This window comes from Lycium ferocissimum, chromosome 11 (assembly GCF_029784015.1).
Source record: "Lycium ferocissimum isolate CSIRO_LF1 chromosome 11, AGI_CSIRO_Lferr_CH_V1, whole genome shotgun sequence".
NCBI lineage: Eukaryota > Viridiplantae > Streptophyta > Magnoliopsida > Solanales > Solanaceae > Lycium > Lycium ferocissimum.
This window is the reverse complement of record NC_081352.1, coordinates 35,293,647-35,319,307: the sequence shown is the minus strand read 5'-3', so window position 1 is coordinate 35,319,307 and position 25,661 is coordinate 35,293,647. Positions and strand designations below refer to the sequence as shown.

General features: G+C 34.3%; 3 protein-coding genes across 5 annotated transcripts; 2 read left to right on the top strand and 1 right to left on the bottom strand.

Annotated features, from left to right (window-relative positions):
- The first annotated feature begins 1,177 nt into the window (after nucleotides 1-1,177).
- LOC132037269 (uncharacterized) lies at nucleotides 1,178-5,758 on the top strand. 2 transcript variants are annotated; one of them, XM_059427766.1, is made up of 5 exons: nucleotides 1,179-1,566; nucleotides 2,819-2,981; nucleotides 4,171-4,273; nucleotides 4,346-4,650; nucleotides 5,493-5,758. In XM_059427766.1, exons 1-5 carry the CDS (start codon nucleotides 1,220-1,222, stop codon nucleotides 5,529-5,531), a joined length of 957 nt encoding a protein of 318 aa, XP_059283749.1. In that variant the 5' UTR covers nucleotides 1,179-1,219; the 3' UTR covers nucleotides 5,532-5,758. The 2 variants fall into 2 exon arrangements, with proteins under 2 accessions (XP_059283750.1, XP_059283749.1); XM_059427767.1 differs by lacking the exon at nucleotides 5,493-5,758 and having other exon boundaries at nucleotides 1,178-1,566; nucleotides 4,171-4,264; nucleotides 4,346-4,872.
- A 931-nt stretch (nucleotides 5,759-6,689) lies between these two features.
- On the bottom strand, nucleotides 6,690-11,635 carry LOC132037268 (putative beta-glucosidase 41). 2 transcript variants are annotated; one of them, XM_059427764.1, is made up of 13 exons: nucleotides 11,282-11,630; nucleotides 11,064-11,130; nucleotides 10,692-10,750; nucleotides 10,235-10,310; nucleotides 9,076-9,147; nucleotides 8,911-8,998; nucleotides 8,571-8,826; nucleotides 8,185-8,300; nucleotides 7,870-8,093; nucleotides 7,598-7,629; nucleotides 7,416-7,518; nucleotides 7,230-7,338; nucleotides 6,690-7,103 (listed from the first exon to the last, which is right to left on the bottom strand). In XM_059427764.1, exons 1-13 carry the CDS (start codon nucleotides 11,402-11,404, stop codon nucleotides 6,881-6,883), a joined length of 1,548 nt encoding a protein of 515 aa, XP_059283747.1. In that variant the 5' UTR covers nucleotides 11,405-11,630; the 3' UTR covers nucleotides 6,690-6,880. The 2 variants fall into 2 exon arrangements, with proteins under 2 accessions (XP_059283747.1, XP_059283748.1); XM_059427765.1 differs by having other exon boundaries at nucleotides 6,993-7,130; nucleotides 11,282-11,635.
- A 6,413-nt stretch (nucleotides 11,636-18,048) lies between these two features.
- Nucleotides 18,049-20,058, top strand: LOC132035920 (large ribosomal subunit protein uL2). The gene is made up of 2 exons (XM_059426086.1): nucleotides 18,049-18,534; nucleotides 19,546-20,058. Exons 1-2 carry the CDS (start codon nucleotides 18,095-18,097, stop codon nucleotides 19,883-19,885), a joined length of 780 nt encoding a protein of 259 aa, XP_059282069.1. The 5' UTR covers nucleotides 18,049-18,094; the 3' UTR covers nucleotides 19,886-20,058.
- Nucleotides 20,059-25,661: the final 5,603 nt, after the last annotated feature.

Here is a 25,661-nt window from a genome sequence, read left to right as displayed (position 1 = left end):
TTTTTCTAGAATTAAATACAAAAATATATATCTCTTATTTGCATTCACCTATTTGGTAAAATAATGCATAACAACTACTTAAAAAATCTGTTAAAAAATATCTTTATTAAAAGGGTGAAAAATGATTTTCACCCCAACTGCTTTAAAAATCAAACTATCAACTTTGAACAATAGACATTCTCCCCCATTTATTCTATGCAATGACTATTTCATCCTTGTTTTTTTCAAATCCTCCATTTATGTAATATATTTTTATATTATATATAATAATTTTTTTTAATGTAGGTATTTATAGATTCTTATTTAAGTTCATTAACATTTAAGTAGAATAATACTTTTATGAATTTATAACAAAATCTAATGCTATTTTTTATGATTGTTCAATATTATACGCATATATATGTATGTACATATGTGTGTATATTTAAGTTTTACCTCTCTCTTATTCTCTATTGTTTGTATAATAAAATTCATTTAAAGTATAAATAAATTATTTTTAAAAATTTACTCTCTATTTTTTAATTGTTTTTGCATTACATGCATATAAATATATTTATAAAGTTATGACGTGTTTCAATTTTCACTTGTATAAATAAATATTAAAGTTTTTATTATTTTTAATAATATTATTTTTTTGTTTATTCTACTAATTTATTTTATTACAAAAGATCATTAACTTATATACTCAATTAGTATTTTCACTTTTTTCTTCGACTGCAAGATAATATTTATTTGTTATAATACATAAATTCTGAAAAATATCATGATTTTTAAAGAAGTAAAAAAAAAACCCTAATGTAAAGGGTGAAATAGGCATTTAAAAAAGTCTTCATTAACTATAAAGAGGATTTTTAAAATGAAGAAATGATTTTCACTTATTAATGACAAAATTTTCACCGAAAAATATTAAAACGTTATGTTTAATTTGATTATTTCCCAACCATTAAATATTAAAAGGTAAAGTGGGATTCACTCTTATTTTTAATAACAATAACAAAAACTCCATTTGAGACGAAGGGAATAACTTTTACAAAATCTTGTGCAGATCATTTATTTGGGAATATTATCCTTAAAAATATCTTACTTACTAAGTAAGCAACAGTTGATCACCACGTGTCCCATCAACAGATTCCTCGATCACCCCTCAACTTACACGCAATTGCTCTCTTAGTTCCTTAAAGACTTGCCATCATCCCTCAATAACATTCAACGGAAAATCATGGGTGGTGGAGGAGCATTCAGAGCAGCAGCAAAAGTCGCCGGAATCACCGCCGCCAACAGCGGTTTCCGTTCCGTTACGGCTGAGCATCCGTTCCGTAACGTCGTTCGTCCAGTGTCGATAGCGGCGATATCGTCGGAGGATGTCAAGTCCGGTGTGGTCACGGCGGCGCACGGCGATGTGTCTCCGGTGGAAAGGATTGTGACGGAATTCGATGACTGGGAGATGGCTGGTGGAGAGGAGGAAATGATGAGTGGGGAGCCGTTGCCACGTGTCGTGTTTGGTGGAGCTCCTTCTCTTAAGGAAGCTACTGAGGCTACTTCTGATCTTAAAGATGCTCTTCAAAAGTATAGTAAAAACTAATTTCTCATGCAATTTACTGTTCTATTCGTTTTTTCTTTTTTATTGGGAAACTTACCAATATGTACAGTTGGCCAAACTTGTTTACCGGTATGGCCGAAATATACAAAACCTATACACTGATTATGTATAGTACATATATATATTATACGTATAAATATACAAAACCTATATGTTTAGTCATGTTTTGTGAACTGGATCACCCAAAGGCTTTGGGCTGAAATTTTCCTTTTTTTTTTTTCCCCTGCCTGCAATTTGTATTCATTATCCTCTTTTTTTTTTTTTTTTTTTAATTCATAGCATCTATGGTTTAGTGTTGATGCGAAGTATTGGTGTTGGTGTGTCTCCTATGCTTTTTATAATCATAAATTGCAAGTCTTTTGGTTCTTAAGTTACCACTTTAGGGATTTGTCTTTAATTACGTTATTTTACCATAGAGTGTTATTTTCTCCAGACTGAAAGCTAATTTGGTGGTTTCTCGGATATGTAGTTGGTTTTTGTAAATATAACGGTGTTTGAGTGATTAGTCATCAGTTGATTGGTAGATTGATAATAAAGTTACACACTTTCTAAAAAATTTTTGTTTGATCCATTTTTGATGAGTAGAATAACATGGGACATGTTGTAGCAGACTTGCAATGTTCAATTCTATGTTGCGTCATCTTAATGGAGCTTGGAATTATCCCAATATGAAGTGAGCTCTTAAAACTGACAGCAAATAAGCACGGTTGGATAGCATTTGCTGTTCTTATGTACTGACATGTGATATTGAACAAGGGAAGTTAAGTTAGGCTTTTATGCTGTTTAGGTCTTTTGGATTAATGCAAAAAATGGGCCTTTTTAACTTATTCTTTGTCATGAGCTATACATTCTCATAAATACTATAGTTGGGTGACACTTCCAGCGTCCAAATGCGCTCTTCTGTGTGACAGTGTCACTGTGTCAGTGAAGAGATAAACTTTAGTGTTGGATCTGGAATAGATAAAGGAAAGAATGAAAATGAACTTTTTAATTCGGTTGTTGTTCTGCCGATAATATCGGTGTGCTTAGTTTTTTGGTTTCATCAACCAATAACCTTTATGGTCTGGTAATCGAAATGCTATTGGACTCTGGTTGCCATATGGACTTGTCAATGTCACTCTGTTGCTTTATTTGCCCAAAAGATGTTTCGTTGCTCTGATACATATTGTGAGAAACTCCTTACATAGTGGCAATTTACAACTCTTCTAAAATTTGCAGGGTATATTTGTCCGAACCAGCTAATGAATATGGAGGTTCTTGCTTATCTGGCTCAAGCTTATCGCCCTTCTCCAAAGCCTGTGCTGGCAGTGGGGTCACCAAGTCTGTCCCAAAACATGCTATGCATGCATTTAGGTTTCTAAATGAAACTCCTGCGGCACAGGTTTTCTGCTTTGTCATTTATGTTTATAAGTTCTCTTAAGTTTTCCTATTCTATCTAATGATTTATGTTCATGTCATAGACACTTGAGATTGCACTTATTTCTTAAATCCTGCATTATAGGCCATTACTAGGATGACGAATGAATATGAATATGACCCATTAGACCAAATAAGACGATCCAGTCAACAAATGCTGAATTAAATATTGGTTAATATAAGAAAGTGAAACTATATAAACTGGCCCCTGATTCTACTTGTGAAATCTCCTCAACCGGGGGCTGTTTTCTTGGAGGTGCGAGCGACTAGAGAATTTGGAACTTCTCATCCTAGTGAGTGTGCTGCGTGATTTAGCTCATTTGATTTTTCTTTTGATGCTTCTCTCTAGATGCTGACATCTGTAGAGAGCTACATTTGAGTTGAATCCAATACGTATCTGTACGATACTTTATTTAAATTTCTGAAGAAGCAGCAGGGTTGTCAACATCAAGATAACTTGACTCTTAGTAGGCGCTTGGCCAAAGATTCCAAATATTTTTCACTTTATTTGTAATTTATGAAGTTGGAGTTGAAGATGGAGTTGTGTTTAGTTATACTTTTTGCAAAGGAGAGAATAGAGCACTTTATTTGGAATTTATGAAGAAGAACTTGGAAAACAGGTTTGGAGCACTTCTCCAAATTTTGGAATCCAACTACAAGTTGGAGTTGGAAATTTTATAACCGAACACTGATTTTGAAATAATGTGAAAAATTATTCCGGAAAAAAGTGAATAATTCTCATGGCCAAACGGGTCCTTAGAATGTGCACTGCTGGATGAAGTCCACATCCCCTGTGGCTTACTTACTAGAGATTTCTTTAACCTGTATTGTTTTATTTTTAAAAAATGACTCTTATTTGCTGTTATATTCAGTTCCATGGGTTGGCGAAAGGCTGCTGTTATTAGCTCTCTTCCTTCACATTTTAGCACGAGGCATGAGTATAAAGTTTGCTTTGATGGGTTAGGCACTAAGATTTAAAAGTAAAAATACCCTGAAGAAGTCCTTTTTATGCATTTTCTTGGTATTTCTAATGTTGGTATACGAGTGGACACTTACAACTTCATGAAGCTCTTAGGAGTGCCGTCTTAGGAGTTTCCGGAGGTTACGAGTATTCCAGGTTTGCTAATGTTGGTTTCATTTTTCACCCTCCCCAGAGTGTTGTTGCTTCAATTGCTTGTGACCCAAAAGTGTGGAATGCGGTGCTGCAAAATCCGGCCCTTCAAGAATTCCTTGAGTCACAGAAAACCAGTGAGAAAGGTATTTATTTGATTTTTCTCAAAAATCACTCATCAGGGTCCAAGCTTCTTATGACATTCCCATTTATTGCAGGTGCGTCATTCCCTGACTCGTGGGAACAAAAGATAGATGAATCCGTTGCTGATACTGATTCCTTTTCCCAGTCATCCCCAAGGAGTGTGAATTCCAAATCTGAGGCGGAAGAGTCTAAATCTGGAAACTCCTTTACAGGCTTTTGGCAGAATATTAAACAAACAGTGGTTGATATGATGAACAGCTTGTCAGATTACTTTAACAATCTCTTTGGAGGCAACAAGATTTTTGTCAATGCTGATGGGAGTGCTAAATTTGGCACTGTGGAGACAATGGGAGCATCTTTCATGGCTTTGGCAGTCATGGTTATGATGGTGGTTGTCTCGAAACGTGGTCCATCATGATGTCTTCAAAGTTATTACTATTTGAATTCGCCGAAGTTACATGACCAAGTGTTACAGTTTCTTCTGGGAGAGGTATTGAGGGTTTTATCGAGGGTTTTTGGTGGGGTAGGTCTAGGAATGACTTATGGAAGAGGCTTGTAAATAAAATAAAGCCGCTATAGACAATGTTTATTTCGTAATTTCTGTCATCTCAATACTGATGAAGTTAGTTTTGCATTCAGCGGTCGTGTGTTTTGCGTGAATTCTAGAGGCTTAAAGTGCATCACTGCTTTTTGACGTTGTATCATGTTGTTTCATTTGTTGAGCAAAACTAATTATCTGTGGTAAATGAGAGTTGAAACTGCAGTTTCACCAAAGAACTGCGACATTTGGTCTTCCAACATAATTACAAGCAGCAAACATTTAAAAAGAAGGTTGATATCCTAGTGACCACATAGGCGTCACACTCACTAACGACCTATTGTACATTTTGCAAGTGAAATGGCTTTGATAGCTCAGTAGTTTCGGAAAATCTCCTCGCGCAATTCTCTTCTCCATGGATTGAAGAACGTCATGTGAGTGCTAGTCTGCTATATACGCCATATTTCCAAGCTCTATATCAGTGTCTTGACATGTGTTTGGGCCGGGGGGGGGGGGTGCGGGCTCTGGTCTATTTATGTGGATCTATCCATCAGTGTAATGATTCTCGTTTAGGAACTCCTCAAACAAGAACTGCACAAGTAATAAAATCTGGCAATGTGGGCTAAGGGATCATTTCTTAGATGCTCCATACCCTTCAGGCCTTTACCAGTGGTTCTGTTTAGGATATGATGGTGGTTGTCTCAAAACGTGGTCAATCATGATGTCTTCAAAGTTATTACTATTTGAATTCACCGAAGTTACATAACTAAGTGTTACAGTTTCTTCTGGGAGAGGTATTGGGGGTTTAGTTGAGGGTTTTTGGTCGGGTAGGTCTAGGAATGACTTATGGAAGAGGCTTGTAAATAAAATAAAGCCGCTATAGACAATGTTTATGTCTTAATTTCTTCGCTTTGTCATCTCAATGCCGATGAAGTTAGTTTTGCTTTCAGCGGCCGTGTGTTTTGCAGGGATTCTAGAGCTAAAAGTGCATCACTGCCTTTAAATATTGTTTCCTGTTGTTTCTTTTGTTGAACAAGACTAATTGTCATAAGAGTGAAATGGCAGTTTCGCCAAGGAAGTGAACTGCGACATATGGTCTTCCAACATAATAACTATTTACAAGCAGCAATTTTTTTTTCAAAAAAGGTTAACATCCTAGACAACATTGGCGTCACACTGACTATCGAATCTATTCTGTATTCTGCAAGTGAGATGGCTTTGATGCTAGCTAAGAGCTCTCTAGTTTCAGAAAATTTCCTCGAGCAATTCTCTCCTCCATGGATTGCAGAATGTCGTGTGAGTGCGCTAGTCTTGCTATATATGCCATATTTCGGAGCTCTATATCCGTGTCCATATCCTGACAAGTCTTGGGGAGGGAAGTGGGTCAGGTGTTTCCCCGGTATATTTACTTGGATCTATCCATCAATGTAATGGTTCTCGTTTCGGAACTCCTCAAGCAAGAACTGCACAAGTAATAAATCTGGCAATGTGGGTTTGATTGGGATGGAAATTTGGAATTAATAATCATTGATCTAAATGTTAGTCTTCATGGAGTAGTCTTCACCCTTGTCTAGGTAACAAACTGGCCATAACATTTTACCTGGGCAATCTGAGTTTGAAACTTACAGCCTTTGTAAACCAGCCATGTTTCCATCGGCCACAGCCTGTGTGATGGCTTTCAAAGTATGGATGTGCGCCTTCAAGCCGATATTTTCGCTCTAGTTTTGACTTTTGAATGGTTGATGTTTAAGTAATGTCAGTGTCACACAAGCTGGACTTGGAAAAGGAAAACAGAACAGACATCGAATGCTTCATTTTCCTCTGAATTTATTGTATTCTATTGAACATTTATATCCTTTGTATTCTATTGAACATTTATATCCTTTGTATTCTATTGAACATTTATATTTTATGTTTATGGTACAAAATTTACAAGCTATGAATTTGATGTATATAGATCAAATTTTACAGTATTCTATGGCACAAAATGTACAAGCAATGATGTTAATGTACATAGATCAAATTTTATAGTATCATCTTATCGTCGAATTCAAATGAACAGCATATTTCATTATTGTGTCTTCAGGTTTCTCTCTGATGTCAGCATGCTGTTCAAATTTCTCTCCGATGTCAGCATGCTCTTGAACCATTTAGCAGAGGACTTTGGTGTCCTTGTGAGATTATTCTTGAAGTCTACATAGTATAATCCAAACCGTACTGTATAACCCGAGTTCCATTCCCAGTTATCAAGTAGGGACCAAACAAAGTAACCTTTGATATTGCAATTGTCTTCCCTGTGTTAGTTGGACATTTCGTCAAATCTGATGCAAGAACAAAATAACCAAGAATCCCAAAAAATAGCAGTACTAAAAAAATGAACTAAATTGAAGTTTGAGAATAGCGAAGCCAGTTGAATGCACCTTATGGCAGCAGAGAGATTTGAGAGATAGTCTCTATGGTAAGTTATTCTCCTGTCATCTTGTAATGCATCATTTAACGCTATATGGGATATGTTAGGTTCATCCGTACCTGCATTCAGGATATTCAAGCACGGGCTTTTGTCACTCATGTTCTGTTTCTTACTTATGCAGGATAACATTTCTTACCATTTTCAGTAATCATCACCAAAGGGTTTCCATATTTATCTTTGATGTAATTCATTAACTTCCGAATGCCCCATGGGACGATGCGTAGCCAACCAGATGCAGCCTGGACAAAGACACGTTCTTAAGGACAAAAATCACACTTTGGCAAAATATGGACGAGCACTCGCAACTGTCAGGCATACCTTTTCTCCAATTGCGACTCCGTGCCTGAAAGCTGAAATAACAAAGGTGATCAGCTGATACTCTTGATTTATCATCCAATTCAAATACAGTCAAACCTCTCTATAACGTTGCCGTTCATCCGAATACTTTTTGGTTGCTATAGCAAAATGTTTTTATAGAGAACACATAATATAACATAACAGGAAAAATCGTTTCCAACATTAGAATGAAATGTTATTATAGAGGATAACTGTCATGGAGAGGCCTGACTATAGTAATTTTGACATCTTACCGGTAGTTATTACAGCAGAGTCAGAGTAAGCGTCGTTCATCATAAACTTCATGATCCTTGCTCTATCATTCCGCGCATATAACGTTGTGTAGTGATTGATGCCAAGAAAATCAATAGATCCCTTCAGTATTTTTGACTCCTCAGGACTGATCTTGGGTAGTCTTTCAGCCACCAACTTCTGCATTGAAAGAGGATAATTCCCCAGGAGAAGTGGATCAAGGAACCTGAGTCACTTTGTTTTTGTTAAATCGGTACGTTACACTCAATTTTTCTTCAAACCCCATTCATTTATAAGAAGTACATGATTAAAATTACCAGCCAAGTCCAAAATCCATCGCTCTACTTGCAGCAGCTCTGTCCTCTTCGCAATCTGAACGTGGCTCGTACCATTTAGAATCTAATGCTATCCCCACTTTGCCTCGTTGACTTGCCTGGAGTCAGTGACGAAGCCAAAAGTTTCGTTAAGAGTCTGCAGGATTTAATATATATCTATAAGAAACAAAATTTGACTTATATACACAGTATAATTTTCAGACTCGTCTGTTCAACTGACTACCCTTTAGTCTATATAGCTACGCCACTGCTTGGAATACTAGGGGAATAAGAATAGGATTATGTCAATATACTATTTCTCGTCATTATTTTAACCGAGTAGTCATCAAATATCTATCGCAAAAAATTCTTGTTTCGAAGTGAAATACCTTGAACTTTTTGTTATAAGCACGATAAGCAGCAGCATGAGACAACAGAATATTATGTGCTACGATATAAGGCTCGACGGACGATTTTCCTTTCCTGCAGAACAAGTGCAATAGAATAGAGCACCTTCCTGGAGCTTGAATTCCCAAATCATAACCTTGAATTGTGAAACCGTGAGGCTCGTTAAAGGTGATCCAATGCTTCACTCTATCCCCGAAAGCTTTGAAACAAGTAATAGCATATCGTTCGAATTCCTTTCTGCAATAAAATAGAGTTTATTAGCTGGAATTCTGTACTTATACTTCTGAAAGAAAGACTGCAGGCAAGTGTTAACATACTTACATTATTCGTTTACTTAAAAATCCCTCGTACGAATCTTCAAGCGTCTGTGGTAGATCCCAGTGAAACAAAGTGACATAGGGTTGAATACCTAATGTGACAATAATAAAATGATTAGCTTCATGTTAAATTTGGTTTTTTTCAGATAGTATGTTAATTTAATGGAACCTTTTTCTAGTAAGGCATCTATGAGATTGTTGTAGTATTCAATTCCTTCTGGATTTGGTTCCCCTGTTCCATCTGTGACATGTGAATGTTACATCTAAGTTAGGAAGCATAATAGAAGAAAAATAGTTTCAATAAAGAGTCTTAAGTTAAATACACTCGTCAGTGTAATTTTTTTTTTTTTTTTTTTTTTTTTTACATTATTTGATCACTTTGAATAGATATTTACAGGTAAACCTCCTTAAAATGTGGAATTTGTAATCTTGAAAGTAACATAGCTTACCTGGTCCATTATACTGACGATGGGGTAAATATCTCAAATGGTCATTGAACTTTGAGAAATTATGTAGTAAAGTCATTGAACTTTGCTACATATCAATAAAATCACTCAACTTTGGCCTATTATCTCATAAAATCACTCACCTACATATATCATCAAAAAAAATCTAACATGACAATATTAATTAATTATTTTATCTCATGTAGACGTGGGCCACACAATAAAATAAAATAAATCCATATCTTTGCATATGAATTGACCCTCATCCAAAGCACAAACATACTCTTTAGAACAAACTTTTTTTAAAAAAAAAGTAATGCCACATGAATTAAAATGGAGAGACTATAATACAATAGCTTTAATTCAGCACACAATGGCAAAGCCACACTGGACCGCAAGTCCTAAGGGTGATCAGTTGAATTTCTTTTTCTAAGAAATTATAGTGTGCATAGGTGAATTGCTTTGTTGTGTATATTTATCGATTGTTAAATTTCATTAACACAAAGAAAATTTCTAACGTAATGCAAAAAGGATTCAATGAATATTTATATATATTTTGACCAATTCATCTACCATGACCCTCTGATAAAGATATGGATTTATTTTATTTTATTGTAGAGCCCACGTCTACATGTCATAAAATAATTAATTAATATTGTCATGTTAGATTTTTTTTATGACATATGTAGTTGAGTGATTTTATGAGATAATAGGCCAAAGTTGAGTGATTTTATTGATATGTGGCAAAGTTTAATGACTTTATTACATAATTTCTCAAAGTTCAATGACCTTTTGAGATATTTATCTACTGACGATGTGTATATAACTTAAACTCTTTAATTAAAAAAAGGGGGAAGTGAAAAAAAAGGGAGAAAATCTTACTTGGAAATATTCGTGTCCAGGATATTGAAAATCTATAGGCATCCATTCCTATATTCTTCATCAACTCTATGTCACTCTGTAATTGTCAAAGTCATCTCGTACAAGTTAGTTAAATAACAACAAAGCCGAAACCTTCTGACAAGAGGCTTTTTTTTTTCTTTTTATTTGCTAGAGAATACTCTGATGTGGAAGCAACTGTTATTCTTATCTTTTAAAGATGATGATAAGTCCCACGTGTTCTCTTTTTTTAATAATAACAATCGGTGCATAATTATGTAATGATTAGGTGACCATGCTTATCAATAAAGTACCCTTTATTATTACATTATATTTGAAAATCTCAAAAAAGGAATTGGAGCACTCCAAAAGATCAAGAAAAGAATAAATTTACAATAAATTAATAATAATACTGCATTTGGCAGTCAAGAAATTTAGCTTATGGCCCATGAAATTTTACCTGGAAACGATGATATTGATCAACTGCTGTGTTTGCATTGCTGAAGTCCAGTATTCTTCCTATAGAATCAGAAACCATATGACGCATCAGATTTAATTTTGTGTTACAGAAATAATCAAGAAAAGAAAAGCATGTTTTTATGTCTAGCATCTTAAACTTTTAAATGAGATAGTCACACGCTTCAATATGATAACAGAGCAGATAGAGATACTTCGGTCGAGTCTCACCACCACCATTCTAAAAGAAATTCTACTGTTTGGCCCATGATATAAAACCGGTCTTCCCGTGAAGGGGCATATTGAAGAACACAAGTAAAGAAAAGCATGCTCTAACCATTTAAGCTGTTAGATAAGATAGTAACATATTACCAACCTGGTCTTTTGATGAAGGTATCCCATATGCTAATTCCCTTGTTTCCTTCATCCACAGCACCTTCAAACTACAAGAGCAAAAGAAATCGGGCCATGTAGTGATTAGAACAGAGGTTGATTTAACATTTTAAGTTTAACTACTGAATTATGCTAAACCCGTAACTTCAACTGTAAATATGCCTCTAGATTAGAAAGGGCGAGAAAGGTACTTGATAGTACCTGATAAGCTGAAGAAGCAGTTCCAAAAATGAACTCCTCTGGAAAATCAGAACGGTTGATGGACTCTGAGTTCACAGAGAGACATGACAGGCAGATGATGAAGAGAGAGAATATGATTTTCATGGGGGTTGAGGAGTCTTTTTAGTCTAAACAGGGGAGCAATTAAAATGTCAAAGTTTGGCTTAGGTGGTGTTATAATAGATAAGAAGTGCAAAATGCCAGACTTAATATCGAGAACTATATCTTCAAGAAGGAGCAAAACATTTGAAGTAGTTTTGGTACAGTATATAACTACTTGTTTGATAGAAAAATATGTTCCTATTAATTTAAGGAAAAGGCAAAATGTGTCGGAGGCCAAAAAGGTAATGGGACAAATGAGACTCGTCAGCTCTTGCGCCAAAAATATAAGGGATATATTGTCGCTAACTTTTGTCATAATAAAGTCCCTAAACTAATTATTTTGTAATACTAAATTCAGAAAACTAGTTTTGTAACAATAAAGTTACTAAAATCCGAAGAAAAGATAGAAGAAGTATTGGAGAGAACTGAATACACATGACATGGCGCAATTATAGCTTATCGAGGACATGACCTTAGATAGAAGGCTCTGAAGGATACGGATTAGGGTAGAAGATTAGTAGGTAGTAGAGCGTTGTCTCGTCTTTCCTTCCTTACTAATAGTCATAATATTTTTCATGTAGTTCTTATCCTTTGATTTCTATTACTATCTATCGTCTTTTGTTATTCACATAGGGGTCATTTGGTGCATGGTATAAGCTCGGATATCGCAACACTAATTTTGGTATTAATTTTATACCGTGTTTGGTAGAAGATATAATTTATCCGGGGATAAATTTATACCTTCTACCAAACAGAGTATAAAATGAAGCGCAATCTTAAGAATGAGATATCCAACCTATCCCACTAACCTTGGGATTATTTTGTCCCATCTCTCAGATGGGATAAATTAGTCCCAGATTATAATATTGGGATTATAACCCCGGGATAATTTAGTCTGCATACCAAACGACTCCTTAGCGTACCGTATTGTTGTGATTAATGTTCCTTTTCCCTTTTTGATCTGCTCTATTTTTGCTTTATCATGTCTATCAGAAACGATCTCTCTACCTCCCAATATACGGATAAGGTCTGTGTATACTCTACCCTCCCCATATCTTACTTATGAGATTATAGTGAGTATGTTATTGTTGTTGTATTTACAAAAGATTTATATGCAAATCAAGTATCTTGTATTCATTCGCTTAATGCAAATATTATCGAATTCAAGAAATTTTTTGGCGTGACACAAGGGAGAATTGCTTTGTTAAGCCATGTTTGCACATTTGGTTAGACGGCGTGATTTGAGAGTGACAAGTGTAGAACAAGACGATTGGATTACTGCGCCTTAACCTTTCACGACTATTATTCCTCCTAATTATTTTCAACTTTCAACATCTAAACAATAGTAACACATAAGAAAGTGTGCAGAATTTTTTCAAAAATAAAATCTATCAAGTGCATAATATTATATATAAAAAATCTATCAAGTGCTTATTACTATAATCATAAGTAAAATTGGAAAATATTATAGAAGTGTTCTAGTGGCAGATCGATTCAATTTTATACTTTTGACTTTTTATTCTGTATTTTTCTTTTGTTAATAATTTTTTAGTGGAGTTGAAACGGTGAATATTGAGGAAGAGAAACTTTTTGGCGAGACTCAAATTGCATTAGAGTAATTTTCATATAGGGTGAACTGTAATCGTTATCTGCAACTCTAATAATTTTTTTTTTTTTTTTGCAGATTTGTGGGAGCAACGCTTAAAATTTGGAAATTTAACAGAATGTCTTGAGTTGCCCTTGTGCCCAGATAACTCGACTTATCAATTATCAAGTGCAACCCCTATACTACTCAGTACTCACCCTTAAAAGTTATACTCCTAATTAAACTTGTTACTAATTAGATTTTGTTGTTACATCGAGATTGATTAATCTGGTTAATATTGAGCTTGATAAAATGAATTGATAATAATTGAAATATGAGATTATTTAATACATATTGAATACAGAAATTATACTTTTATTATGCAACATCCAAGACATTGAATTGGTAAATCTATGACACAAGAACACTGTCAACATACGAAAACAACACTTATGGAAGACACATTAATTTCCGGTTTTGATTGACGATTGTCATTTTAATTATCTTGATATTGTGTCAACAGATTTATTTGTTGATTCTCCTGTAGTGTATAGGGAATACTTTCACCTCCCTTCTAAATATATGTTTAAAATAAAACCACAAAGAGAAGGTTTTCCTCTTATGAACTGAAATTCGAAGATGGAGAAGCCATTGATCTATTTCACGTTAATGTCAGTAATTAGTGGGAAACCAGGAATTCTAATAAAGGAATTCAGCAAATATCAGAATGCGTCTTTGTCACTGTACTTAAACCTTAGCTTGTGTCAAAGACATTCAAAATCTTATACGTATACACAGAATTATTTTTATGTTATTCTTACGATATAATTTTTCTGAATAAATTCATTGAACCTCTTTAATTTTGGTATGTGGCTCCATCACTGCTAGTGATCCTCTGTGTTCAAATAATTGACGAATTTCAAGATAAAAAAACATTCATCAACTACCCTGCCACAGTTTTCATCAACTACCCTGCCACAATTCTAGCGTATTTATTAATTAACGTACACGAAAGTTTAGTTTTGAAATATTTAGAAAACTTTTTGTGGACGTCATTTCTTTTCTACAAAAATTGTTCCTTATTTACCAAGATAACGAAAAAGTTGTTTGCTAAGCAAAGCTAGCTTTCTATATATATTTATATATACATGATTAGCTGTAACCTGTAAAGATAATCAAACTTTTCATTATTTTTTATTTGAAGACTGTAATTCTTGGGAAATTCTTTTCAAAGTCTTTAAAAAAAAAAAAAAAAAAAAAAATCTTAACTGAGAAAATTGATTTGATAGTGGTGAATTATATATCTATTGCGTACTGACAAACCTAGAAATATTAGAATGAAGAGAGGACACGGAAATTTCGATAAAGACATCATCACAGCATTATGATTTATCTTAATTATAAGTAGTACCCCATAGTACTATATATAGTTATTTATCAACTCTCATTTGGTTTCTATATGCAAAGCGGATAAAAAGCCAACCTACTTACTGTTGTGCACATATCTGTTTTCCAGAACTTGAAGTGTCTATGACGGAGTTAGAATTTCAAAGTGGATAAACAAACAAAGAATTACATATTTGGCCGCTTGATAAAAAATATGTATAGTCGTCGGTCAATATACATCTATCATGCATTAACTGTACATAGTATATATCCGTTGATTCATTTTTTTTTTTAATTTTATTTGGACGGACGACTATTCATGTTAATTCTCTTAAAAGAATATTCGAGAATTCCATATTCAGGTTCAAACTTGTGATCAATGCAAATTTTGAACCTCCTTTACTATTATATTCAAAGCTTCTCTTATATTTACGTATAATTCCTTTCTACACTTTCTAGTAACGAATCCCTTAAGCAAGAAAATTATTATCCTTTAAGAAACAGCATATCCAGCTTGAGCTCGATCCTTAACTATTGAACACGGAAAATCTAATGTAAATTTACAAAATCTTTACCGTCAAAACGTTGAGAATGTACGTTGAAATTTGAACACGTAATACATTTTGCCGTCGGAAACAACTACATTAAAAGAACTCTATTTGATGTTGAGAATATTTTGCGTATTCAACATGGACTACCTAAAACTTAGTTACACCAAACTACATTCAAACTTACTATATGACATATATATATATATATATATATATATATATATATATATATATATATATATACTGCCACTTTCCGTACATTCAAACTACAAATTAATTACATGTACTGCACTTAGTAGGTTGCAAATAAAATAAAGCACAAGAGATTCGAAGCTAAGTAGCACAATTATCGAACCAAGAGGAACTTATCACAAGATTTTATATTTGAAAGTAATAATAAAAAAGATTGAGTTCAAATAACACAAAATCAAACTAACTAACCAAGGGTAAATATTTTTCCACACCCGGTGTTTATACCATACAGTGCAATTTAACTTTAATTAGCATTAAAAATTAAAGTGAAAAAATCATTTCATTTAACTATGATCAAACGATAAATATATATGTATAAAAGACAAATTTTAAATGCATACCACAGATCGAAGCTACGTAACACAAAATCAAACCGCATGCATATCCTTAAACAATGAAGGCTTGGCATAAGGTTGAAGTGTCGAAACAAAGGGTTTTTTTGTTGTTGTTGTTGTAGATGTTGTGCTTAATTGCCAATTTTTTTGTCTCATTCTTGGAAAATAATTATTGCCATGGCCATGGAGTTTAACCTATGAAAATTGTAACTCCATAATAGTGACAATTATTCCATTATAGGAGCTGAAAAGTGGCTATAACAAGAGGTCTTAAGTTTAAATAGGTGTACGTTTGGCCATATATTCCAAATATATTTAAGTTTATTTGAAATATTTCAAATAAACTTAAATATGGAGTTGGAGTTGTGTTTGGTTCTACTTTTTGCACAATATATTTAAAATAATGTTCATGCTTGAATGTACTCAAATACAACACAAAAGTGAAAAGTGAGTTGAAAAAAGGTTATAAAATGTGTTTCCAAATTTGAAATACAACTTCAAGTTGGATTTGAAATTTTCATGGATAAACACTGATTTTCAAAATAAAGTGAAAAATTATTCCGAAAATATAAAAATAACTTTTATGGCCAAACGGGATCTTCCATGACAATGTTTTAGAAAAATGACATAAATAGGCCCCACCAAAATAATAGCCAGCAAATATGTATATTAATGTATAATATACTTCACTATTCCATGACAAATACATTTGGTTCGGGCAATAAATATGTGGACTGGACTGAGAATCAATGGTGGGCTGAAATCCAAGACTGGACCCGATTTACTTACAAGAAGAACCCCCGCCCAATTTTAAGGTCTTCTCTCCCTTAAACTGTATTAATTTTTTCCAATGCTATCCTTTCGTTTTTTAAATCCCAACGTTGACTATTTCTACTGTAAAAATTTTTTTGGGGAAAGCAATAAAAGGTAATATTTTTAAATATTTTTTTGATTAGTGTAATTAATTACATAACATTTTAAGAAGTATGTCATACCCAAAAAATTCACTTGTTTTGGATCAGATGGACTATTTGTGGCCGATTGCCCCCCTCGAAACAAGAGGTCTTAAGGTATATAGTGTACTTACTTCATTTTGAAGTAATTGCACTGTTTGTCCTTCAAATGGTTTGTTGTCCTTCAAAATCGGACTTATGTCTAATGGGGCTTAAGTTCTTTAAGGGCACAAATTTTATGGATATTATGATGCGTAACTTATGACTCTTTAGGCATAAGTTCGATTTTGAAGGATAAAATTGAAGACCAGCACAAAATAGGGACAAAAGTGCAAATGACACCTTCATTACACCACGAGCAATTTGCACGATTGCCCTTATTCGGGGGTGGTCTTTAATTTTTCCCTCTCAAATTGCTAGTTTTTAATTTTTGCCTTTCACCTAAAATTTATGAGTTCAAACCCAGGCCCAGTAAAAAAAAAATCGCAAGACAGGGTTTCGTTGAAAATTAGGCTTATTCGAGCAAAACTTAGGTTTCAAAGCCTAACTTTTGTAGAATTCTAGTAGAGAAAAAGAAAAAAAAAATTGCCTTAAGACACAGGCAAACCTCTGTATATTTTGTAGACACTTCATTTAACCCTTTCACTCAATTCAAAAATAAAAAATGGTGTCTTATTTGTAGCTTATTCAATTTCTTTGCACTTTTTCTTAAGCAAAGCTAATGATAAAATTTTTTTTTTTGTAATGTTTCAATATTGTAAAAAGAATCACAAAATATATATATTTTTTTTGGAAGAACGTTGGAAAACATTAGAGCATATTTCTCTAGTTTTTTCTTTTTGGTACATTTGTTTAAACAAAAAGAAATATAGTACTCCATCATTTGTAATTTTCATAATTTAGTTGTAAAAAAAAAAGGAAATTAGAGAGTACAAAAAGTGTTTGAATCTTAAGTTTGTTCTCAAATACAAGTCAACTTTGTAATTATTTAGTTCCTTGTAAAATCTCTAATTGTTCGTTTTGTGTGTGAATGTCACATCTTTATCGCTTTCCATGTTTTTCAAATTTTTTTCTCTTTACATAGCCACATAAAATATTACGCCACATCGTCATATTTTCATTTTATACAATATTAATATGGGAAAATCACGTCCTATGTGTATATTTGAAATATTAACACCACGTAGCCCATACTTTGTGTTTGTTACCCGATTTGGCTAATATTTGTGTATAAACATCCCTTTTCAATCTATTTTTTTACTAAGCCGGGATTCGAACCCAGAATCTCAGAATATTTTTGGCCACTTTTTTAGGCAAAAGGGATAAATTAAAGACCAGCAATTCGAGAGACAAAAATTAAAGACCAATCTGCGCAATATTTTTTTTTTTTTAATTTATTTTTATTCAGGCCATAAAAAATGGACTGGACTTGAGAATCAGCAGTTGGGCTAAAACTCCAAGATAAAACCCACATTCACTTACAAGAAGAAAAGAATCCCGGCCCAATTTTAAACTAGGTCTTTGCTCCTCTCCTCTTAAAACCCTAATAATCTACGCACTCCATATATATACCATTTCCCTATCACAGCCGAACTCAAGTGTGAGTGAGAGAAAAAAGGAGAGAACAAAAAATGGGTCGTGTAATCAGAGCACAACGTAAGGGAGCAGGTTCCGTTTTCAAATCCCACACACACCACCGTAAAGGTCCTGCCCGTTTCCGTACCCTCGATTTCGGTGAACGTAACGGTTACTTAAAAGGTGTTATAACGGAAGTTATTCATGACCCAGGTCGTGGTGCACCCTTAGCACGTATTACTTTCCGTCATCCCTTCCGTTACAAGCATCAAAAGGAACTTTTTGTTGCTGCTGAGGGTATGTATACGGGACAGTTTGTTTATTGTGGGAAGAAAGCGAATCTTATGGTTGGTAATGTGTTGCCGTTGAGATCTATACCTGAAGGAGCTGTGGTTTGTAATGTTGAACATAAACTTGGTGATCGTGGTGTTTTTGCTAGATGTTCGGGGGATTATGCTATTGTTATTAGTCACAACCCTGATAATGGTACCACTAGGTAATACATATTCACTACTTTTGTTTTATCCTATTTTGTTCAGTTTTTGTTAACTGTTAGTCTGATTTTTATGTCTAATTTGAACTGTAGAACTACTACTTACACATGTTACATGTCTGTTTATGGTGCTTGTTCATTATTTGCCTTTTATAGTATTGTGACCTCTTGTTAATTTGTTATCATTAACTAGGAGTGGTTATACAATAAATGTGGGATCTTGGAAGGGCACCCAGAATTAATTAGGGGTGTCTATGTGATGTCTTTGTAATCTGGGGTTTATAATGTTTTGGCTTTAGGGATTTATTGTCTCAATTAGGTGATAATGGGTTGGATTTGTTGGAGAAGATGCTTTAGTTTTCAATTGTCTTAGTAGAACAACGCTAATGTGGATTAGAAGCTTAATACTGAATGACAAAGTAAAAATTTTCCTTACAGATCTTATTAATTTTAATTTGGGGTAGACACACTAATTTTCAGTTTGTGCCCCATGCTCTTGTTGAAGTAAGATTGTCTTGGCCATAGTCGTATCTACTTAAGAATGAATCTTGGCTGTTTTGAAGGGCATTTTCTGCCAAGTTGCATTCTTTAGTTGAACCATCTTGTGATAGTTTAGTCTCATTAGTTTTATGTTTGTATGCGACTCAAAGAGTTGTTGATGCTAATATATTTGGTCGTTGAAGCTGCATTAGCAAAGGCATGAACCTAATGCATCTTTTTTATCGAGCTACAATGGTAGTGCCTTTTGTTCCCAATTACACCAGTGTCCATATTCTATCTTATCCTCAATGAGTTGTCTTGTGGCGTGTTTCTATTCTTGTGACAGTACTCGGTTAGCAAATATGTTCAGATGCTCGTTGAAGTACATCTATACCCAACTAACCAGTGTTTATATTTTGTCTTTTTTATCCTCGATGAAATTAATCTGATGACAGTGGTTCACACTCTCAGTTATTAAACATGTTCAGATGATTGTTGAAGTTCTAATTCTAGATTCAAATTTACTTTTGGCAGGATTAAGCTCCCATCAGGATCTAAGAAGATTGTGCCAAGTGGGTGTCGTGCCATGATTGGGCAGGTTGCTGGAGGAGGACGTACTGAGAAACCAATGCTTAAGGCAGGTAATGCATACCACAAGTACCGTGTGAAGAGGAACAGCTGGCCCAAGGTTCGTGGTGTTGCTATGAATCCTGTGGAGCATCCTCATGGTGGTGGTAACCATCAACATATTGGTCATGCTAGTACCGTTCGTCGTGATGCTCCACCTGGTCAAAAGGTTGGTCTTATTGCTGCAAGGAGGACTGGTCGTCTTCGTGGCCAAGCCGCTGCTACAGCTGCCAAAGAGAAGGCTTAAAAAGTTTAGCTTGTCACTGTTTTTCCGTATTTGTTTCTGGATCAGACTTTTCAACTGTTTTGAGTGCTGAGATAATACTAAATTTTGTTGGGATATTGAGTAGTAAGTTCTGTTTTAGAAATCCATATTTGGACAAGTTTGCTATTTACCATTATGCTTCCTTTAGCTCCTAATTTTTTGCTTGATCTCATTATTTCTTAATTCTGTCGTGCATAAACTGCGAATACTGTTTTATTTTTGCTTTGGTTATATCTGCATTTGGGATGCTTCTTAATCTGGTTGGCAAGATAATCCATTCTTGGCCAACTCGTTCCCTTGAAGCAATATAAGTGTGTTGCTCTTTTGTATCTCTCCTTCATACCTCTTTTCATTGTGTTAGGAGTACACTCGGGTAGCTACATTTATTCGTTATGCATCCCTTATGAACATGGGCTTGTCTATTGAACTAGGTAATTTGCCCGCGCTTGCGCGGTGACGGATGACTCTTTAGATTTACGAATGATCTTTTCCAATATCAAAAATATCGAAAATAAAAATTCTTGTTCAAAATTCTTACTTCACCACCTGTTCTTTCTTTTTTGGGTAACGTAAAATCTCTCTTTGCTTTCTTCCTCTCTAACTTCTAAGTGATAAAAGTAGGTAAGTAAAGAGACTCAAAGAAAGAAGAAAGATAGGTAAGCAAAGAGATTCAAAGCATTTTTGCGAAGATGCAGTCCAACATTTGGTATTGAAAGGCTATATTATACTTTTTTAATTTAAAAATGGTAAAATTATTGTCAATACCAAGAGACGGTGCACAATACAGTACAAAAGTAGTAGAATTTTATAGCTAGACACAAAGAGACCAAAACAATCCAAAAACTACATACTATCTAATGAGAAGTACAGCTTTTGTGAGCATTTAAACTTAACAAAAGAAATGTGCTCAACTTTCTCTTCAAAAGTACCTCATGTTTCTTTCAAAGTCGTGTTTTTCAAATGATGCACATGGGGATAGTCTTTCAGATCAGTTTGCCTCTGCTCACAGTTCGTCTCATCCAACATAACTAAAGTTTCTTGGTATCTTGTGGCATTTGGCAGAGCTTACACCAACCAAATTAAACAAGAGAGACCAACAGTCAAGTGAACTCACCGTGCATAAATATATGGTTGTAGTTCTCCACAAAATTACCTCAAAAGAGACATCTGTTGCACAGTGGAACATGAAACTTTAGGTGAAACATTTGACTTCCAATTCAATTTCCATGGCCATTCATCTTCCAAACCCCCAACCTGCTTAAAAAATAGTTTATATCAGCTACTAAAATAAAATAAAATCAAGGCTTACTTGTTAACCAAATCTTGAAATCTATCGTTTTCATCCAGCACCACATAATGTAGAGTTTCCAGTACAAGATTTATAGTGTCCAAGCTTCCGCATTAAAGTTCAGTCTAAACTGAAGATGTCAGCTTGATTTAGAAAAAAAATCAGCTACCAAAATACCTTTATTAACTGCTAAACTGTATAATTCAGGAGATTGGTCGTCGATTACTCCAAACTTCAAGCCAATGATCTAACAAAAATTCAATATGCTTCCCATTTTTGAACTTATATCTGCTGAAAATCCCCCATACATTATAAATTTACTTTCGTAAAGTTGTCTTATTAGGCATAAGTACAAGATTGGCAGTCCAGTGATTCTCCTTTCCATGCTTAGCGACATTGACTTCTTCACGAAGCTCATCTTTATTAATCATAGCCACTTACAGAGTAGACTTTTATTAGGGTGTTTAAGGTTCTTCACTCCCAGTCTACCTCTTTTTTTCTCTTTGTAGGTCATCAACCTATTCCAATTCACCAAATGTATTTTCTTTTTTTATAGAGTTACTTTCCTTGGGAAGTCATTTCTCAACTTCTTGTTCTTTTTTCTACTCCTGCAAGGACGAATTTGAGAGATATTTAACATGCTGGGATGTCATCCAAGATACTATTAGTCAATGTCAATTTACCTATAAGGAGATAATTGTTGTACTTTAACGGGATTAATGTCTTTACACACTTGTTAATGATGCCGTGCCATATACTACGATCTTTCAACTTCGCACCAAGGTAGAGCCCGAATAAGACGTTGGAACTTACCAATTTCCAATATCTCAAAAAACTTCATTATGTAATCATCAATATTGAGAGCATATAAGCTGCTCTTGGACAGGCAGGCTCTATGCTCTATCTGTTTCTCATTGCAAAAATTGTATTAAAAAACACTTTGTATGATCTAAAGAAATGTTCATATGCAAAACTTACAGCACCTTAGAAGTTATTGTTAGTAAATGAATACACAGTTGATCCAGGAATAACCCGTATAGCAATTTTCTGGAGAGCATTGAAACAATATATTAGAATATTAAGAATGCTTAACAGAACTTAGTGCTCATAAAGAAAACATCAAATTCAATGTGTCAGGTAGCGTATTCCACATGATCCTTTGTGAATTAACATCCTATTGACTGGGAAGAAAACATTCACGTTAATCTGCTCACCAACAATAATATAGACGGTAATAGAAAGGTCAGAATTAAATTGTCAACTTTAGCGTGAAGTTTTACTTTATAGTCAATATCACAATAGTGATAGTTGTGCCATAACTCGCTACTATCACTTGTTCTTTCCTTGCTGTAACTGAAGCAGAGGCAAATATTTAAAGAGAACTATTATCCAAAGTTCAATTAAAGCTAAACAGAACCTTAGATATTTTAAAATTTGACTTCATCGTTCCAATTAACTTTGTATTTAATAGTAATACTGCTATCAGTTCTAGCAGACAAGGCAGGTAAAGCCATAAAAACTGTAAAAGGAGCAACGGAAATTGTCGATTATAGGCCATTAGCTTCTCTCTTTGTTCATTTTAGTAATCATGAATGAAAGAGAATATTCTTATCAACATAACACACACTTTAACTCCTCATTCTAATCACCTCGAAACTTCTGCCATTACTCCACACAATCAGTAAAAAAGATAAGCCAAATAAAACTTTTCAAGTGTTCGAAAGGCGCCTAACTTACTTGGGTTGGAGCAGTATTCCTAGCCAGTTGTTTAGAAATTTCTCATGGGCTTGTTGAAGCAAAACTGTTGCAGCTTCTTTTCCTGTGCATAACTCTAGCAGCCTTTTTGCTCGTTAAAATTCATACGATGATTGAGAAGGAAGAAGCAAAATGGGAAAAAGTGAAAGAAAAGCTTAAAGAACATCCAAGGAAGGAACAAGATTTTATCTTGTTTTAGACCAAAACTCATTCAAAACGCAAAAGTTAAACTCAAATATAATTCTCGTGAAGTGGTGAAGAAAATTTAAGCTATTCACATTGCCGAATCTCACTGTGTTTAGTCTTGCAGGGTAATAGGAAAAACTCTTGGCTTTTTGATTTGCCTGCCATGCCTGTTCATTTCCTAAGTACTATTCTTTTGCTCAAAAAAATGAGCCGAGAGTCTATAGGAAACAACCACTCTACCTTTCAAGACAGGGGTAATGTTTGTGTACACTCTACCCCTCCCGCACCCCACTACGGGTTATCTTTGGGTATGTTGTTATTGTTAAATTGTTAAACAGTACAATAAAGTTAAAAATTATTCAATAAAAATGATCGAGAAATATAAGTAAAAAATTTCAAATGAAGCATACGTACATACACAAACCAAAAACCAGGAAGGAATGAGGATATGAACAGGCATATTTCTGGCTGTTTAATTATTAGAAAGAAAGATGACCGAATAGGCATAGGAGGGACCAGTTCTTCAGAAGCTGCGCTTAACAGAAGGTATATATGCTGGGAGTTGCAGAATAGCTAACACCAAAAGTAGATCCATGAAGTTCCCATTTTAAATCACTTCCACTTTTAAGGATTAAGAGGGTTAGCAAAGTGCCTCCTACAATCCTAAGTGTGCATAAAGTAGCATAGTAGCAAGTAGGAACCTAACAAAGTAGTTGGTGTGCATAGTTTATGGATCCAAGAGGTCCTTTCACTTTTGAATTTTAGATCATTGATCCATACTGCATCTATATTTAGATCTTGCAACTTTGATGTATATAAGGAGATAGTTTACTTCGAATAAACTAAGACGGAAGATTGCGATGAACAAATAATTTGCATAACGTAGGTTGAGGTAACAAAGAATGTAACTAATTTATTTAAGAAAGCATAGGGTGAGAAGAAAGCTAAGTTAGCTCTTTGGTTTGTCTGTTTCTTCTTTGCTTGTCGCCCTTGTTTCTCCTGGAGTATATGTCTTAAGAGGAATGAGATTAATGTAGACACCAAGGAAAAAGAAATCATCACATAATTTCTATTGTGAAATCATCACATCACATAGCAGAACATAATTTTATTCGAAGTGGACATAATTTTATTCAAAGTCGACCAATAAAACCTGGAAAAAGATTTGAACAAAAAAGTAAAATAACAACAGATAATGCAATTTCTCTTGAATATTGAAGAATAAATTAAATGCTAATAGAAGTGGCGAGAGTAAAAGAGATAAGTACTCACCGTTGTGAAAAAAAATTCAGTAGCTCATGAATTATAACAGTATCAATAGTATAACCATAAGGAACGAAAAATTCCACAACAACAATTGTTAATCTGGAGAGAATTGTAAAACTACACTGTTACTATAAATTATTCAAGCAAACCTCTCTCATAAATTGTAAACATACCTGAAAATGTTAGGGAATATGCAGAGGACACAACAAATGCAAACGGTAAACTTCTTATTCTCTATTGAATTCTTCTGCGCCTTTGCTGCTATTGGAATTGAAATTCTGAATTTTATTTGTTCGATAGGCAGAATTCTTCTTGTCTATTGATTGGTTTATGTTTTTGCAAAAGTTGATGTGATTTGGCATTACGAGTTGGATGAAGAATTTTCTAAGAGAACGCTTAACATTGAAAGAAATAAAAGACACAGGGTTTGTTTTGAAATGGCGGGAAGTTGCCGCTTTTGCGAATGGAAGACTTGTTGTAAGCGAAGTGAATGGGTGAAAGGGAGGCGGTTGGAGAAAGGCAGCGCCCGTTGAGTTTTATTTAACTGGAAAAGGCTTTCGGAGTTTTTTCAACCGAAGGCCGAAGGGATGCTTTTAGTTAACTTAATAGTTGATTTTTTAAATTAAAAGTGGTAAAAATTTGAGAAAAAAGATAAATAGGCATTCTGCTCATAGAGAGCGCCACGTCACCGGGGCTAAGTCCCTGCTTTATATAGATACATAGATTGGCTTGAATTTTTGTTTAAAAAAACGGTTGTTCTGGTGGTTGTTACTTGTTCGCTAGCTGTTTGTGCCTTGCTATCAGATGACACAAGGAACAAATAGAATAGCCTCGAAAGTTAATTTTTTATTTTTTCAGTTTTTGTATGCTACCAAATTTACTACGTGAGTGAGCTATCCTTTTTTTTAAAAATAAAAATAAAAAATCCTAGACCTACTTGAGAGTTGAGAAGTGAGATGGGAGGACGGTAATATTAAATGAACTTCACTTTATCGGTGGGGAAAATAACTGAATTCTTTAGCTAATGAATTTGTTTTTACGTATAAATATAGTACACATTCAAAACGAAATTACGACCAGCTTTTAACAATCTCCAAGCTTCAAGCCAAAATGATCATACACGGTTGAAAGGAACTAGATAGAAGTTCAATGTTCGTTGTTAACCTTTAGAATCTATTTCCAACTTCCCCAACTGCTCAAGGGATCAATTGAATTACTCAAACTTGTTTCTTTAACAGAGAGGCAAATGCACTGTATGCGCAT